We start from the raw sequence: 16,795 nt of genomic DNA on the forward strand, positions 1-16,795 counted from the left end.
AGAATTACCGAATATTCGAATATCAATTTTGTCATTTGTTTGCATCCCTAATAAAAATCCAAAATTCAGTTGAGTCTTCATTTGAAAATGGTCATGAATATTAATGATACTCCTATGTTACTATTATCTAATAATGAGTTAATTGAAATACTCTTTTTTTTAGAACATACCCAGGTCCCAGCCAGGACAATACAGTACATCTGAACAGACTTCTCATGGAAATCAAAGGTATTTTACCAGTAGTCTGTAGATAGATATATACATTGTAAATGATTCATAAAATGGAATTGGGCTTTAGTTAAACAGTATTATGCTGTTGTTCTTGGCATTACAGGTACATTTGCAATGATGCCGTGTTTGCTTGCATATATATAGTTGCTTATATATAAAAATGTACCAGTAAATCTATCCCATAATCTATGATTTCAAGATGGAATTCTACGTACAGTCGAATCTCGCTATGTCGAACTCTGTTATCTCGATGTTCTGGTTATGACAAACTTTTTTCGAATGTGTTGGGTTTAGTTATACATGCATATTTCCTTTATATCAAATGTTCTTTATCTCAAGAATTCATAAATTCGACAGAGTTTATATTATATCCCATCTTCAAGCAACTCAGGCAGACTATGTATCAGCATGATATTAGAACTAATGTGAATATGGGTCATCTCGGGTAAAAAACAAGGTTGGGCTAGTGTAAAAATGGGTCAGCAGCATTTACTTTTCCCTATATAGACCTGCATTGCTGCACAATCACATTTGTCAAAATGAAATATTTGGATTTAATGAGGTTTCTTCATTACCCCTGTTAGAACTCTACATTAATCCCTGGTAAAACTCTGCATTAACCCCTGGAAAAACTCAGCATAAAATCCTGGTAAAACTCTGCATAAACCCCTGGTAAAACTCTGCATTAACCCCTGGTAAAACTCTGCATTAACTCCTGGTAAAACTCTGCATTAACCCCTGGTAATACTCTGTATTAACCTCTGGTAATACTCTGCATTAACCCCTTGTAAAACTCTGCATCAACCCCTGGTAATACTCTGCATTTACCCCTGGTAAAACTCTGCATTGACTCCTGGTAATACTCTGCATTAACCCCTGGTAAAACTCTGCATTGACTCCTGGGAAAACTCTTTGCATTAACCCCTGGTAAAACTCTGCTTTAACCCTTGGTAAAACTCTGGATTAACTCCTGGTAATAGTAAATACTCTGCATTGACTCCTTGTAATACTCTGTATTAACCCCTGGTAAAACTCTGTATTAACTCCTGGTAATACTCTGCATTGACTCCTGGTAAAACTCTGTATTAACTCCTGGTAATACTCTGCATTGACTCCTGGTAATACTCTGCATTAACCCCTGGTAAAACTCTGTATTAACTCCTGGTAATACTCTGCATTGACTCCTGGTAATACTCTGCATTGACTCCTGGTAAAACTGTATTGAGCCACAATGAATAAATTGTTGGTTAGGCCTTACCCTTATAACTCACAAGAATATTGCTAAATGAAGGTTTTTATTGTGTCGCCTGAAAAGATGACATATAGGGGTTACTTTTGTCGGCGGCGGCTTCGACCGCGTCCCATTTTCACTTGTCCGGGGTATATCTCCTAAACTATTAGTGGTATCAACTTGAAATTTCATATGTAGATAGATCTAGTTGAGGGCAAGTGCAGTGCACAAGAACTGTTACTCTTACTTTCATATTTTTAGAGTTATTGCCCTTTGTTATTTTTCATGCTTAAAGTTTTGTCCTGGGCATATCTTGTAGAATATAAGAGTTATCAACTTGAAACTTCATATGTAGATAGATCTCATTGAGGGCAAGTGCAGTGCACAATAACAGTAACTCTTGCTTTCTTAGTTTTTAAGTTATTGCCCTTTGTTAATTTTCATGCTTAAAGTTTTGTCCGGGGCATAAGAGTTATTGCCCTTTGTTAATTTTCTTGCTTAGGTTTTGTCCGTGGCATATCTGGTAAACTATAGGAGGTATCAAACTGAAACTTATTCCGTAGGTATATCTGATTGAGGGAAAGTGCAGTGCACAAAAACCGTAACTATTTCATCTATATGTTTAGAGTTATTGCCCTTAATTTTCAAGCTTAAATTTTGTCCGGGGCATTTCTCGAAAACTATAAGAGTTATCAACTTGAAACTTTATAGATAGATAGATCTTATTGAAGGGGATCGCAGTGCACAAAAACTGTATCTCTTGCTTCCATATTAGAGTTATTGCCCTTTGTTAATTTTCATGTTTAACTTTACCTTGCACACTTTTTTAGCTCACCATTGACTTCAGTATTTATTGTGCTCATTTTTGCTTATATAACCAATTGCTTGCTCCTGACTTAACGTTGTCACCTTCAGTTCAAATGCCACCTACACTTGAAAGTTAAATGGCAACATCATTGTCTATAAATGAATAAAATGCCAATCTAACAGCTATAATGTCGACAGTAAATAATTCGTCAGGCGACACATCCGACTCGCGGAGTTCTAGTTAACCATTCATGTAATCATATTATTATTTTTTTCATTATTGATATTCGATATTAAGGATAAGGAAGTGAATAAACAGAACAACCCCGCTACCAGTATTTTTCAATTGTGATTTATCAACAAAACCTTAACCTTGAATTGAAAACAACATGAATTTGGGGTCAAAATTAAATTAAGAAAATTGGCTGAAAAAATAATGTTGTTTTAGTTAATTACAATTTTAACATGGTTCATATCAGTTTGGAATATAAATATTGGGCTTTTTTCCTGGTAATATTTCTTTTTCTGAATTGCCAAGAAGGGACAAGAATAATGTGAATATGTAGGATCTTATGTACAAAGTAGGGAAATTGATTTTAGTTATAAATGGTTCCACCGAAACAAACATTAAACTAGACATAATCAACTCAGAAAATGTGGGTGGTTGTGTCTGTCAATCGGTAACAAAAAATATCGGCCAATTAGTGAAAAAAGATATCGATATGGACCATGAAATACAGCACAACGAAATAACAATAATACCCCAGACTCTCCCAGTTTGATAGATTTTGCTTGAATGGATTACTTTCATTGATTCAGTGTGCTGTTTTTGTGAAAAGAATATGACTAAAAATAACTTAAAAGTAAAATGTTTTGCATGCTAATTAGATAATATTATTATTATTATTCAAAGTATTTCTATATGTTCATTTTAATGTTATTAAATAAGTTTAGCTTTTAATTTATAAATAGATAATTTATTCTACAATACTGTAGAACCTATGTGGTAACATTCACTGCTATGTGATATTATGAGGTTATTGTCCATCACCAGGCTACCTGTCAGGAGTGGACTAGTGTGATCAGCGGGCGACATGTCGTCCCACGAGGAGTTAAGAAAGCAGGTGGAGTCTTTACGCCAGGTGAACACATCCCTGCAGCAGGAAATACTCCACAACTCTGCCCATCTATCACGCCTCCATGAAAACACAACCCAACTAGCCAGACTCACATCCGGCTCCACCTCTCAGAGCAGCAGCCAGTCAAACTCCAACACATCTTCACCCCGCGTGTCCAGGCACCAAGCTGCCTCACACCACACAGGCAGGGGCCAGTCTGGCTCCTCAGACTCTTCCCCACGGATAAACAGGCAGCCCCATCCTGCACACACCAGCACTCCCAGGTGCCTGGATAGTACCAGGAATCATGTTGGGCACAGTCAGCCATCCCCTGCTCTACAACAGAGGTTGTTCCAGCAAAACTCAGTATTTGCATCCTGGCAAAACCAAGAGTCAGCGATCAGTCATCTGTCAAAGCTGCAGGATGTTCCAGACAATCATCAACCAAGGCAGGCTCATGTGACTTCTAGCTCCACCCAAGGGGACCTGTCCATAAGTGCTGACCTGTCCCAAGTTCAAGGAGAGGAGTTCAGTTTCACTGATGACATGGATGGCGAGCACATGGCAACTATGGGTAAGTTCAGTTTTTGTGTCTTGAAGTTGCCATTGGCTGGAGTTATGGCCCTTGAATTGTCTAAATTTGACTGATTTCACTTAGTTCGCTCTCTAGCTTGAGATTTCTTATTTATTCTTTACCAAATTTGATCACAAGAGCAAGATCATATTATTTACTCTGGAATTCTGGCCCTTGAAATGTCGAAATGTCAGTAGGTCAATGGTCAAGGTCGTTTTCACTATTAAATATGCATGAATAGGCTGAAAGTCAAGGTCACTGTTGGTTCATCTCCAGGCCAAAAGTTTAAACTTCATGTCCATCATTGAATATTTCTCAGCTATGACAACACAATGGAGTAGACCAGCACTTCTTCAAAAAAGCAATCTCTAGTTATACCCATACATGTAATAATTTCTTGGGTCGATTCTGGGACACTCGTCGTAATGTCAACGCACACTAGGGGGGTCCAGGGGCATAACATGGTTTTTACTTGACATGGTTGTTTTTTTTCTGCATTTTCTTGAAAAAATAAAACCACCAGATATTTTCCCAGGCTTTAAATGAAGTGCTAACCAGGAGGATTCATCAAAACAGGAAATAAACAACTATACGGGCACCTGTTTTACCGCGCTTTTGAGAACATGCGTTACAAAATATTTATTTTTTCATCACATTTAAAACGTTTGCAATTTATGACACACAATATTTTCCAGACGATAAAGAAGATTTTCCAGTCGATGAGCTTTTTTCCGTTTGGAGATGCATATAATTTTGATAGAGACGTGTCAACAATCGGCTGTCAAGGCTTTTTCTATAGTACCCACGGGTCCGACTATCGGACCCATTCCCAAAGCAAAATATAAGATATTTTTCCCAATTTTCAGAAAAAAATCCCAATCAAAAAAAAAAAAAAAAAAAAATTTTTTTTTTTTTTTAGAAAGTCTTTTACTTGTACTTGTTCATTTTCAACATCCTCATAAATTATGTGATGCAAAGTTTTTTTGATAATTGAACTCGGAAATCATTGATTTTCATTACATTCAGAGATCAGTATGAAATATTATCTGTCATGATTTATTGCAATAGATATTTACACCCCAAGGATTTATATTTTTGGGGGTTTTTTAAAGGGAAAATAAACTAATATTAAATCATTTCCTAATTCGCAGGAGACTAGACAGCCTTTTCTTTTTACTGTAAATTTTCCCAATTTTGGCATTTTCACGACGCAAAATTTCCCAAAATGTCTAGGGTCTTTTTCCCAAAATGGCCAGAAAAAGCCCTGGCTGTATAAAGCGATCACGTGACTTACCATGGTCACATGATTAAAGCACTCTATATAACCACCTGTAAACCCCATATCGTCAGTTTTATTTCGGCGTAAAAATACACACGATAGTTAAAAAAAAAGTTCAAAACACTAAAATTTCTTATGGATGCGTAAGTTGTTTGAAGTTGTTTAAAGTATAACGACGTATCGACTTTGAAATTTGAAAGGAATATGGGATGTTTTCCGTGTTTTAATTTTGTTTTTTTACTCATTTTGTCACTTTCTTTGAACTTCATGCTTGTTTGTCGGTAAAATGTGTGAAAAATATCAATTCATCAATTAAAAGCTATCATTCATAAGACCAAACAAATCCATATGAAAACAATGAATTTGTATACAAGAACCCTCCCCCACTCGTTAAGCACAACAATAGGCCGATAGATCAATTATCGGGTGATTGACAATGACCTCGACGACACACGTACCAATTAACGGATTAGCGTCAACATGTCCTGTGTTTTACGACTTGAAAAGTACTGGATGGAATTGATTGTAAATTCATACAATGGTAAAGCACAATGAGAGGAAGTGCAGTGTTCAAGAACCATAACTCTACTTTAGCTAATTACTGAGTTATTGCCCTTTATTTATTATTTTTTTGCTGTCATTTTTTTCCAGACATTAACTTGCAAACTACTAGATGGATTTATTAAAACTTAATACAATGAGAGGAAGTGCAGTGCACAAGAACCATAACTCTATTTCAGCTAATTACAGAGTTACTGCCCTTTGTTACTTTTTTCTTGTCAGAAGCATAACTTGAAAACTATTGGATGGAATTTAATAGAACTTCACACAGTCATAGATCATAATGAGAGGGAGTGCAGTGTACAGGAACCACAATTCTATTTCAGCTAATTGCAGAGTTACTGCCCTTTGTTACTTTTTCTTGTCCGTAGCATAACTTGAAAACTATTGGATGGAATTTAATAAAACTTTATACAGTGATAGATCATAATGAGAGGTAGTGCAGTGTACAGGAACCGCAATTCTATTTCAGATAATTACAGAGTTACTGCCCTTTGTTACTTTTTCTTGTCCGGAGCATAACTTGAAAACTATTGGATGGAATTTAATAAAACTTCATACAGTGATAGATCATAATGAGAGGAAGTGCAGTGTACAGGAACCGCAATTCTATTTCAGCCAATTACAGAGTTACTGCCCTTTGTTACTTATTTCTTATCCGGAGCATAACTTGAAAACTACCGGACGGAATGTAATACAACTTTATACAATGGTACAGCACAATGAGGAGTTCAGTGTACATGAATCATTACACTGTTTTAGCAAAATACAGAGTTATTGCCTATTCTGTTGTTTTTTGTCAAACTTTTGTCCGCACAGTAACTTGAAAACTACTAGATGGAATTCCATAAAACTTCATACAATGATAAATCATAATGAGAGGCGGCGTTTGGGGGTATTAATCACCTTCAGTGATAGCTCTAGTTATCTCTAGAGTTATGGCCTTTGAATTACAAGATTGCCTCAAATACAACACAAAATTGTGTAAAAGATACTAAATTCACTTCACTTCATCCACTCTCTAACTTGAGAATATCTCATCTAATCATCACCAAAATTGGTTACAATCTTTATGAGCATAATGTCTGGACTGAGTTTGATCAACAGCCAGAACATGTTATTCTCTCTGAAGTAAGGGCATAAATTATTGCCATTGAATTGTCAAAAGTTGACCAAATTCACTTTGAAAGATCTCTTGTCAATCATTTGTTATCCATCTAACAATCTTTAAGGGCATAATATCAGAACAAGTTTGATAAACAGCCAGATTATGTTATTCATTCATATTGGTCTAGATAGACTCATTTTCCATTCCAAGTTGGCGCTCATAGAAGGTAACATTCTTGATTCACAGAATACTAGTTTATGTCGAACTGCTTGCAGTAAGACATAGTTGCCACTATTGCGGATTGGTGTATGTGTGTCCATGCATGAATGCTTCTGTCTGTTTTGGCTTGTCAAGGGTGTAACTTGGATATGCATTGTTTGGTACAAGTGTTCACCATGAGAAGATGGCATGTTTGGTTCAAGATCTATATCTATTGGTCAAAGGACAAGGTCACAGTTGAGGTCATTGTTCAAAATTCCTTGTATTGTGGCTTGTTTGGGCTGTAATTTGGCCAATCATTTGGTGATTTTGAAATGACATCAGCAAATGTTCACCATGATAACGCAGTGTGTCACCAACAAGACACATGTCTTAAGGTTTAATGGCAAGGTCATACAAAAGTGTCATTGGTGAAAACCCCTTGTATTTTGGCTTGCCTTGGCTTTAACTTGCCTATGCATGGGATTTTAATATTACTTGGCACATTTGTTCACCTTGATAAGATGGCTTATCACATGCAAGCCTCATGTGTAGGTCAAAGGTGAAGGTCACATTCAGGGATTATTTGTCTTATTTTTAATTATATTTTTAATTATTCAGTTTAAATCTTGTTTGACATCACTTTCATACATAGCCATCAACTTCCAACAATTCAATTTAAGGTTTCTCAGAACTGTTCTGTGATTGAGACATTGGCAAGCTCAACATTGTTTGTTTTTGTCCAACCAACATCTAGTTTTAAATAAAATTAATAAATAAAAAAACATTTGATTAATAAAAAAATTGGCAGGGGGTTCCAGACAGGGTTGAGGAGGGAGGTGCAGGGGTTCATGACAGGGTTACTTGTTGATGGGCGCAATTCCGTGCGGTCGTGCGTGCGTGTGTCCGCCCGTACAACATTCATTTCTTTGCATTTCCTCTTACATTTCTCATGCGATTTCTACCAAACTTTCACAGATTGATGATCATAAAGTGAAGCAGCGCATATTGTCAGGCTTTCCCGATTTGACATTTTTGAAAGAGTTATTGCCCTTTGCTTAATTTACATTTAAAATTGGTTTCTTGGCAACTCCTCTTACGTTTTTCATGCGATTTCTACCAAACTTTCACAGATTGATGACTGTATAGTGACGCAGCGCATATTGTCGGGCTTTCGTGATTCAGCCATTTTTGAAAGAGTTATTGGCCTTTTTTTTACATTTAAAATTGGTTTCTTCGCAACTCCTCTTACGTTTTTCATGCAATTTCTACCAAACTTTCACAGATTGTTGACAATATAGTGACGCAGCGCATATTGTCGGGCTAACTCGATTCGATCATTTTAGTAAGAGTTATTGCCCTTTCTTAATTTTACACATTTCTTATGTTCCTGAGAAACTACCCGTACCATTGATTGGCTTTCGTTACGAAAAATGCCCCGCTCTTGTTATGCTTAAAGTTTGATTTTAGGTATAGCTTAGAGTAAAATAATTTTCTTTATTGCTCTTGTGTATTGACATTTGTATTTCAGTTAAAAAGGCATCAATATCAATAAAAGTTTTATTGACTTTAACGCATTTAATTATGTAACTGCATTTGTTAGGAAAGCTTCATGCAGCATGATGATTAAATACACTTTTTTCGTGGACAAGAAATTGTAAAAAATTTCTTTGGGGGAGTACCTCTAAAACCCTTGCCAACACTTGAACCATGTAAATTTGGGTTCTAAGGGAAGGGCACAGGACATAGGTTATGCCCCTATAAGCTACATCCCCGCTAACCTCATATCCTGAATCCACCCCTGAACTCAAATGACCAGGCAGAATATTATTATGCCCCTCTTCGGGTATATTGCTTTGCACATGTCGGTCTGTCGGTCCGTCGGTAGACCAAAGCTTGTCTGAGTGATAACTCAACAATTCCTGGACGTATGGTCATCAAACTTGACCTGAAGGTTGGGCCTGACAAGTAGATGACCCCTATTGATTTTAGGGCTCATCGGGTGAAAGGTCAAGGTCACAGTGACCTTTAATGGTAAAATAATTTTAAAGCTTGTCCGAGTTATAACTCAACAATGCCTAGACCTATGGTCATCAAACTTGATATGGAAGTTGGGCCTGACCTGTCGATGACCCGTATTGTTTTGGGGGTCATTGGGCCAAAGGTCAAGGTCACAGTGACCCTTGAATGGTAAAAGGTTGTCTGAGTGATAACTCAACAATACCTGCACCCATGGACCTCAAACTTGACATGAAGGTTGGGCCTGACCAGTAGATGACCCCTCTTGACTTTGGGGGTCATCAGGTCAAGGTCACAGTAACCTTTTAAACTTTAACGCAAAAAAGTTAACAAATCTTCTCCCAGTGATATCTCAACAATGCCTTAAACTATGATTATCAAACCTGACATGGAAGTTGGGCCTGACCTGGAGATGACCCTTATTGATTTTAGGAGTCATTGGGTCAAAGGTCAAGTTCACAGTGACCTTGAATGCGAAAATGTTTCGAGTGATAACTCAACAATGCCTGCACCCATGGCCCTCAAACTTGACTTGGAGTTGTGTCTGACCTGTAGATGACCCCTTATGATTTTAGGGGTCAAATGTCAAGGTCACAGTGACCTTGAACAAAAAAAGCTTGTCTGTGTGATAACTTGTCAATGCCTGCCCCTATGGCCCTCAAACTTGACATTTAGATTTTTGGTGACCAGCTGATGACTCCTATGGATTTTGAGGTCATAGAGTGAAAGGTCATGGTCATAACACACTCTATCCTCACACTTTGAATGGTCATAATCTTAAAACTGCCTCAATGGCATCCAATGTCAGTGACAAATCAGCTGTCATTTCAATCCATGCATATTTCATTCAATTGTCCATATAATCCTGACAACATGGCGATCAGGGGAGGGGGGGGGGGGGGGGCATAACATCTCTTGTTTACAATTATTTACTGATTAACTGTGAAATATGCTTCATATTAACGAAAAATTCCTTACAAACTGAGCAATAGCCCAATATTTATAGCTTCTAAGTAAATAAATGTTTTATATTACATAATACTGCATGATATAATTTATATTATGACTTATGCTAATCTGTTTCCAGTCTTTAGACAGTTTTTACAGCCTCGGTCTCTTAACAGGCAGGTCAATATGGTGTTATTGAAGTGAATTTTCCAGTGCTATTATTATGTCATGTGATAAACTAGGCAGGTCAATATTGACAGGGTTCGAATATAGCACTCGCACACTCTCAAAATGTGAGCCAAAATTTAAAAATGCGAGTTGAATTTAAAGACACTCGCAAAAATTTGCAGAAAATATGCAATCCTCGAAATAGATATGAACATAATCAGTGATCAATTCCTGCACAATAGATATACATCTAATTTTAGAAATGCCTACTTTCGTTTTCCGATAATCACACAGAAATTGATGACGTAGATTAACGTTATGCGCACAGGCTGGTACTCGTTACTATGCGGCAGGTACTCCTTACTATGCATTTTTATGCCCCCGAAGGTGGGCATATTAAAATCGCACCGTCCGTCCGTCCGTCTGTCTGTCCGGCTCTGTAACTTTCCCTTGTATGGACAGATTTTAAAATAACTTGCCACATGTGTTCCACATACCAAGACGACATGTCGTGTGCAAGACCCGTGTCCCTGCCTCAAAGGTCAAGGTCACACAGTGTTTATTCACAATGGAGTGCTGCATATAAGGACATAGAGTATAGGTTGTCGTGTCCGGGCTGTAACTTTCCCTTGTATGGACAGATTTTAAAATAACATGCCACATGTGTACCACATACCAAGACGACGTGTCGCGTGCAAGACCCGTGTCCCTACCTCAAAGGTCAAGGTCACACTTAGTGTTTATTCACAATGGAGTGCTGCATATAACGACATAGAGTATAGGTTGTTGTGTCCGGGCTGTAACTTTCCCTTGTATGGACAGATTTTAAAATAACTTGCCACATGTGTTCCACATACGAAGACAACGTGTCGCGTGCAAGACCCGTGTCCCTACCTCAAAGGTCAAGGTCACACTTAGTGTTTATTCACAATGGAGTGCTGCATATAAGGACATAGAGTATAGGTTGTCATGTCCGGGCTGTAACTTTCTCTTGTATGGACAGATTTTAAAATAACTTGCCACATGTGTTCCACATACCAAGACGACATGTCGCGTGCAAGACCCGTGTCCCTACCTCAAAGGCCAAGGTCACACTTAGTGTTTATTTACAATGGAGTGCTGCATATAAGGACATAGAGTATGGGTTGTCGTGTCCGGGCTGTAACTTTCCCTTGTATGGACAGATTTTAAAATAACTTGCCAAATGTGTTCCACATACCAAGACGACGTGTCTCTTGCAAAACCCGTGTCCCTACCTCAAAGGTCAAGGTCACACTTAGAGTTTATTTACAATGGAGTGCTGCATATAACGACATAGAGTATAGGTTGTCGTGTCCGGGCTGTAACTTTCCCTTGTATGGACAGATTTTAAAATAACTTGCCACATGTGTTCCACATACCAAGACGACATGTTGCCTGCAAGACCCGTGTCCCTACCTCAAAGGTCAAGGTCACATTTAGTGTTTATTCACAATGGAGTGCTGCATATAATGACATAGAGTATAGGTTGTCGTGTCCGGGCTGTAACTTTCTCTTGTATGGACAGATTTTAAAATAACTTGCCACATGTGTTCCACATACCAAGACGACATGTCGTGTGCAAGACCCGTGTCCCTGCCTCAAAGGTCAAGGTCACACATAGTGTTTATTCACAATGGAGTGCTGCATATAAGGACATAGAGTATAGGTTGTCGTGTCTGGGCTGTAACTTTCCCTTGTATGGACAGATTTTTAAAAAAACTTGACACATGTGTTCAACATACCAAGACGACGTGTCGCGTGCAAGACCCGTGTCCCTACCTCAAAGGTCAAGGTCACACTTACTGTTTATTCACAATGGAGTGCTGCATATAAGGACATAGAGTATAGGTTGTCGTGTCAGGGCTGTTACTTTCCCTTGTATGGACAGATTTTAAAATCACTTGCTACATGTGTTCCACATACGAAGACAACGTGTCGTGTGCAAGACCCATGTCCCTACCTCTAAGGTGAAAGATACACTTAAGTGTTTATTCACAAGGGAATTCTGAATATAAGGACATAACAGTGTAGGTTGTCAAGTATGGGTGGTATTTTTTTATGTTCAGAGGCAATTTAAAATAACTTGCCATATGTATTTGACACGTAAAGGCAAGATAAACTTTTCATGTACTGACCTTGTTCGTAGGTCAATGTCACATTCGGGGGCATTCGTCACATACTGTGACAGCTCTTGTTGTAGACTGTCTTTAGTGTCCATTTTTGGCGGCAGTATTTAGCGATAATCATATCGAGACAACAGTCTGTATAATGATGACAAGCTGAAAGATAAGGTTTTTTGCGCATGTTGATTTTAAAATCGCTGATGGCACTGATCAATCAGTTCCAAAAAAAGAAGCCAAAATGAAATAATCTGTCCGTTAAAAATGTTTCGATTTGGAAGAGGGAGTTGAACATTAAACTGACCCTCAACACAGATGACGAAAGGAACATTTTCAAAATATTTTGCACAGACTAATACTGGCTTGACCAGACTTCCTCAGTTCGTACTGTCAGTGTTACATATATGATGATATCTTTTTAAATATTGTACAATTACATGATCACTCGTTAAAACAATAACACTATACTTTAAACCATTGTTTTCCATACAATATATACATTTTCCTAGCAAACAGAAAGGTTTGCCTTAAAAAAATGTGAGTGGGGGGCTGGTTTTGCAAGTTGAAAATTTAAGCACTTGCAAAAATTTGCGAGTATCAAAAAAAGTTAAATTCGAACCCTGATTGAATTTTATTTTGTCTATGAAAATTGCTTCTTGTCCAATCATTGACAGTCTGTTTATATATCATGTAATAATTAAGATAACTTACTGTAGAAGCTGATGTAATATAGACGATTCTATATCATATACATCAAATGGTGATATTATAAGTTTAATTTTGACATCGCAACCATGGATAATCAGACCATTTCTGCATTTTCTTAGTTTTTCTTTTCTTTTCTTTTCAGTCTGTCTTTGAAATAACAATTTTAAGTATAACGTTGACCTCTTTTAACTATGCAAAGATTGATTCCTACTGTATTATTCCAATCTATGGTCATAATGCCTTCATCTAAGTTCTTCAACTATGACATTCAGTATTGTGTATCACATAGTCTATATATAAGGGTGTTATTAGATTTTTTTCTGCAACAACTGAGTTTGTGCCTTGAATGTCTTGTGGAAAGTGCTTCTTTGGCCTATAGGAATAAAAGATCAGCAATTTATCCAGACCAGACAGTTTGGGATGTTTGCCATTTATATGTTTAATGTTTGATAGGGTCAATAACTGAACGTCCCTACTCCCAACAACAAAAATGTCAGAGACTTGAAAGAACTTATTGCTTGTATTGATGCAGCATCTTTTATTGAACAGTTTTGCTCCCTGGACATTTATTGGTACATTGTTCATGTTTTGGAACTTACAGAGCAAAAGAATGCAACCGTTAGAAATACTTCTTATACTTCTTTTTCGCATACTGGCTAAGGTAACAATTGTAACAATTAAGCCATGATTTAGAAATTCTAGATTTTGAACTAACAGTTCAAATGTATTACCAATACAAGATGTGTGGCCTGTACTTATTCAAACTGCTGTAAATACAAGATTGATCGATGCTGCATTACATTATTTCATTAAAAATCATGAAAACTTCTGGTTAACATTACCGGTATGTTATTGGACATAAACATAAAGCAAAACTGATATGCATGCAAGGAAGAAGGTACAGTTTATTTTTGTAATAGACTAGTGCAGTTAAGTATAAGGCTGAATTCAACTGTTGGTCATGGTAATGATGTTGTTGACTAGGAAAATCAAACCACAAATTACAGGAAAGTAAAGTCATGTAGCACGTTATTTCCCAATCTTCCAATATCTGCCAGTGAACAGTAAGTTAATCTAGAGGAAAACAAGCATGAATCATAGAGGGAAATGTTCACTGCCAGCCTCCAGAGAAAACTAGCATGTCTTATGGGCTAGGAGACTCTGATGATGATGAAAAAAGACTATTGACTGGCTTGAGTCACCGGGAGTCACTATAGACCTGGGAACTGTGTGACCATGTTGAGATGAGTTCTGTGGAGTTAGTCTGGTTAACTCATTGATTTTTGTGTGAATATTTACTGGAAATAGGTTGGAGTATTGTCATTGAATTTCGTATTCATTGATTTTGTGTCAAAAGTGGAATAATCGTATAGATGGAGATTAGAGCCAGGAGCAAATTGAATTGTTGTAGTAACGTTTGGATGGGAAAATATGTGTAGTTGATGTTGAATTAATGTAAAACAATACAGGTATTTTGTATAAGGGATGATTCATTATCATATCAATATGGATAAATATTTTTGGTTCATGTTTGAATTGTATACATCCATGAACATTTGGATAGTTTTGTGTGAATGAAGGTTTGCGATTTTTTGTTCAGCCTGTGAATATAAATATTAAATAACAGTTTTTTATGCTCAAAAACTCATTGATATTTGTCTTTTCTGCCCCAAAGTGGCATTTTTGCAACAGATGTGCTGTGATCAATACGGAATGAAAAGTTATAGTTGGGATATGCAGGCAACATTGATCTGATACTGTAGCTTGTGCACGTAACCCAGGATTGATGTGCAGATTGTGTATGAAATTTTGCTGATTTTCTTACGTGTGTGTTTTTTATAGATTTTCAAATGATTTTATGTGTATTGTTAAAGGTCAATTAAGGTTTCAGTGGAATAAGTGTTTCAGACAAGATCATAAATGATAATCACGATTTGTTGTTGAGTCAATCGTGTACTGGTATACATTTTGGAAGGTTTGTCAGGCCTGGTTCACACCGGGGTTTGCTGGTGACCTTGATGTCCTGTGTCTGCTGGTGCCTGCAGTCTGCAGCTTTCACCACAGCTGATAAGCCAACTGGCGTGTCTTATGTTTGCTCATATTTATATGATCTATTGTACCAAATTTTGGTGACTGCAAACCTTGGAAAATTGTGCCGATCACAGTGTGATACCATGTACATTTAAGAATTTAAAGTGTCTTTTTATTTATAATGCATCTTTACCTTGAAGTTTGGTTGAATGTCTTATTTGCATAATTAGTTCATATTTTATTGATTTACCTGTTGATACATTTAATTAATAGATCATAGAGTATTGATCAACAATCAACTTCTTTGGAAATTCTCTGGATTTTACCTTTCGATACTTCATTACAACAATCAAATGTTGGCATTGTGGACTGATTAACATGGCCGTAGTGCCCTGTTACTGTAGTGAAAAAGATAGATTATAATGAATGTGTCACATTTAGCATTCACATGTCAAATATGTAAATAGAATTGAAAGTTAATTAGTATATTTGTTTGCGAATTTAATGGCCAAGATGTGCAGTTGTTTGTCTGCTGACTGGTAATGAATGTGTTGTATATACAGCCATGTGGGATGGCCCTTGTGGAGTCGGCGTGAAAAGTAAGAGCTGTTTGGATGGTAAAAGGGTCAGATTCAACTTTGGTGAGTCTATAAATTTATTGAAAACATTTTGATTTGCAAGTTTGCAATTGACTCCGGACTCTAGCATTTAGAAATTATGGAGAAGATGGTGAAGTATTTCACTTATTTCACTTGTGTTGCTTCTGTTCACAGGCTGCTTTCAAACTTTCCAAATTTAAAACTTTGATTTTGCTGGAAATGATTTGAGGCTGGTTTAATTGAAATCATCTTGAGTTCCTGTTGGGATGAGATGTGGAGGAAAGTGGCAGATGGGTAGAGAGAACAGGTGTGAAAGTGATGCTGATTCATATTTAGTTTTCTGCAGTTCTGATCTGGAATGCTCAGTGATTTGGTTGTGAAAGGTTCCTGTGCTTATGCTGGGATGCATTGTTATGATGGGTTTTGCTTTGAGTGGTCATCTTTGTTTCACATTTCCCAATTATTTATAGAATTATATATTTTGAACAGGTCTCTTGATACGGAAATCACTTTAATCACATTATATGGAAAAAGTAGTTACAAACAGTCCTTTCTACAGAGGTGAAACATTTCACAGACTCAAAGTACAAAAAAGGAAGTTATTTACTTTGAAAAAAATATTCTTACAATGTGCTATGTGACATTAGATAAGATGGCACCTTAAGTGTTGTGTGTTTTGTGTAAAATGTCGGATGGAGAGTTCTTTGAGTTGGATGACAGCGATCCCGATGGAGATATTGTGATAGGAGACACCTCATCTGAGACCAGTGAAGGTACAACTCTGCATTAGATGACCTTGCTGGGCTGGCTACCCATACAGCCGATACTAGGCTAATTCATTTTCATCCATATAGAGCAAAGTTTACCTGTTATTAATTAAATACTGTACGCATAACGTAGAACTGTTCCAAATCGTTGTAAAAGAAGTTAAACATGATGTTTAGATGAACAAAAATCTGTCTTTCCGTCTGAGTTTTTGAAATTCTGAAATAATGTTCTTTCTAGAACAAAACGTTTGAGACCAATAAAAGTCTTAATAGAGAATTGTCATATTAAATGATATTTTCCTTGCTG

General features: G+C 37.0%; 1 protein-coding gene across 1 annotated transcript in view; it reads left to right on the forward strand.

Annotated features, from left to right (window-relative positions):
* Positions 1–16,795, forward strand: part of LOC128227015 (adenomatous polyposis coli homolog) — a 50,996-nt gene that overhangs the window by 8,637 nt on the left and 25,564 nt on the right. The window contains 2 exon segments of the mRNA XM_052937176.1: positions 164–228; positions 3,324–3,961. Coding sequence (XP_052793136.1) covers positions 3,364–3,961 — 598 coding nt within the window. The 5' untranslated portion in view covers positions 164–228; positions 3,324–3,363.

The sequence above is a fragment of the Mya arenaria genome, chromosome 3 (genome assembly GCF_026914265.1).
Source record: "Mya arenaria isolate MELC-2E11 chromosome 3, ASM2691426v1".
Taxonomy (NCBI): domain Eukaryota; kingdom Metazoa; phylum Mollusca; class Bivalvia; order Myida; family Myidae; genus Mya; species Mya arenaria.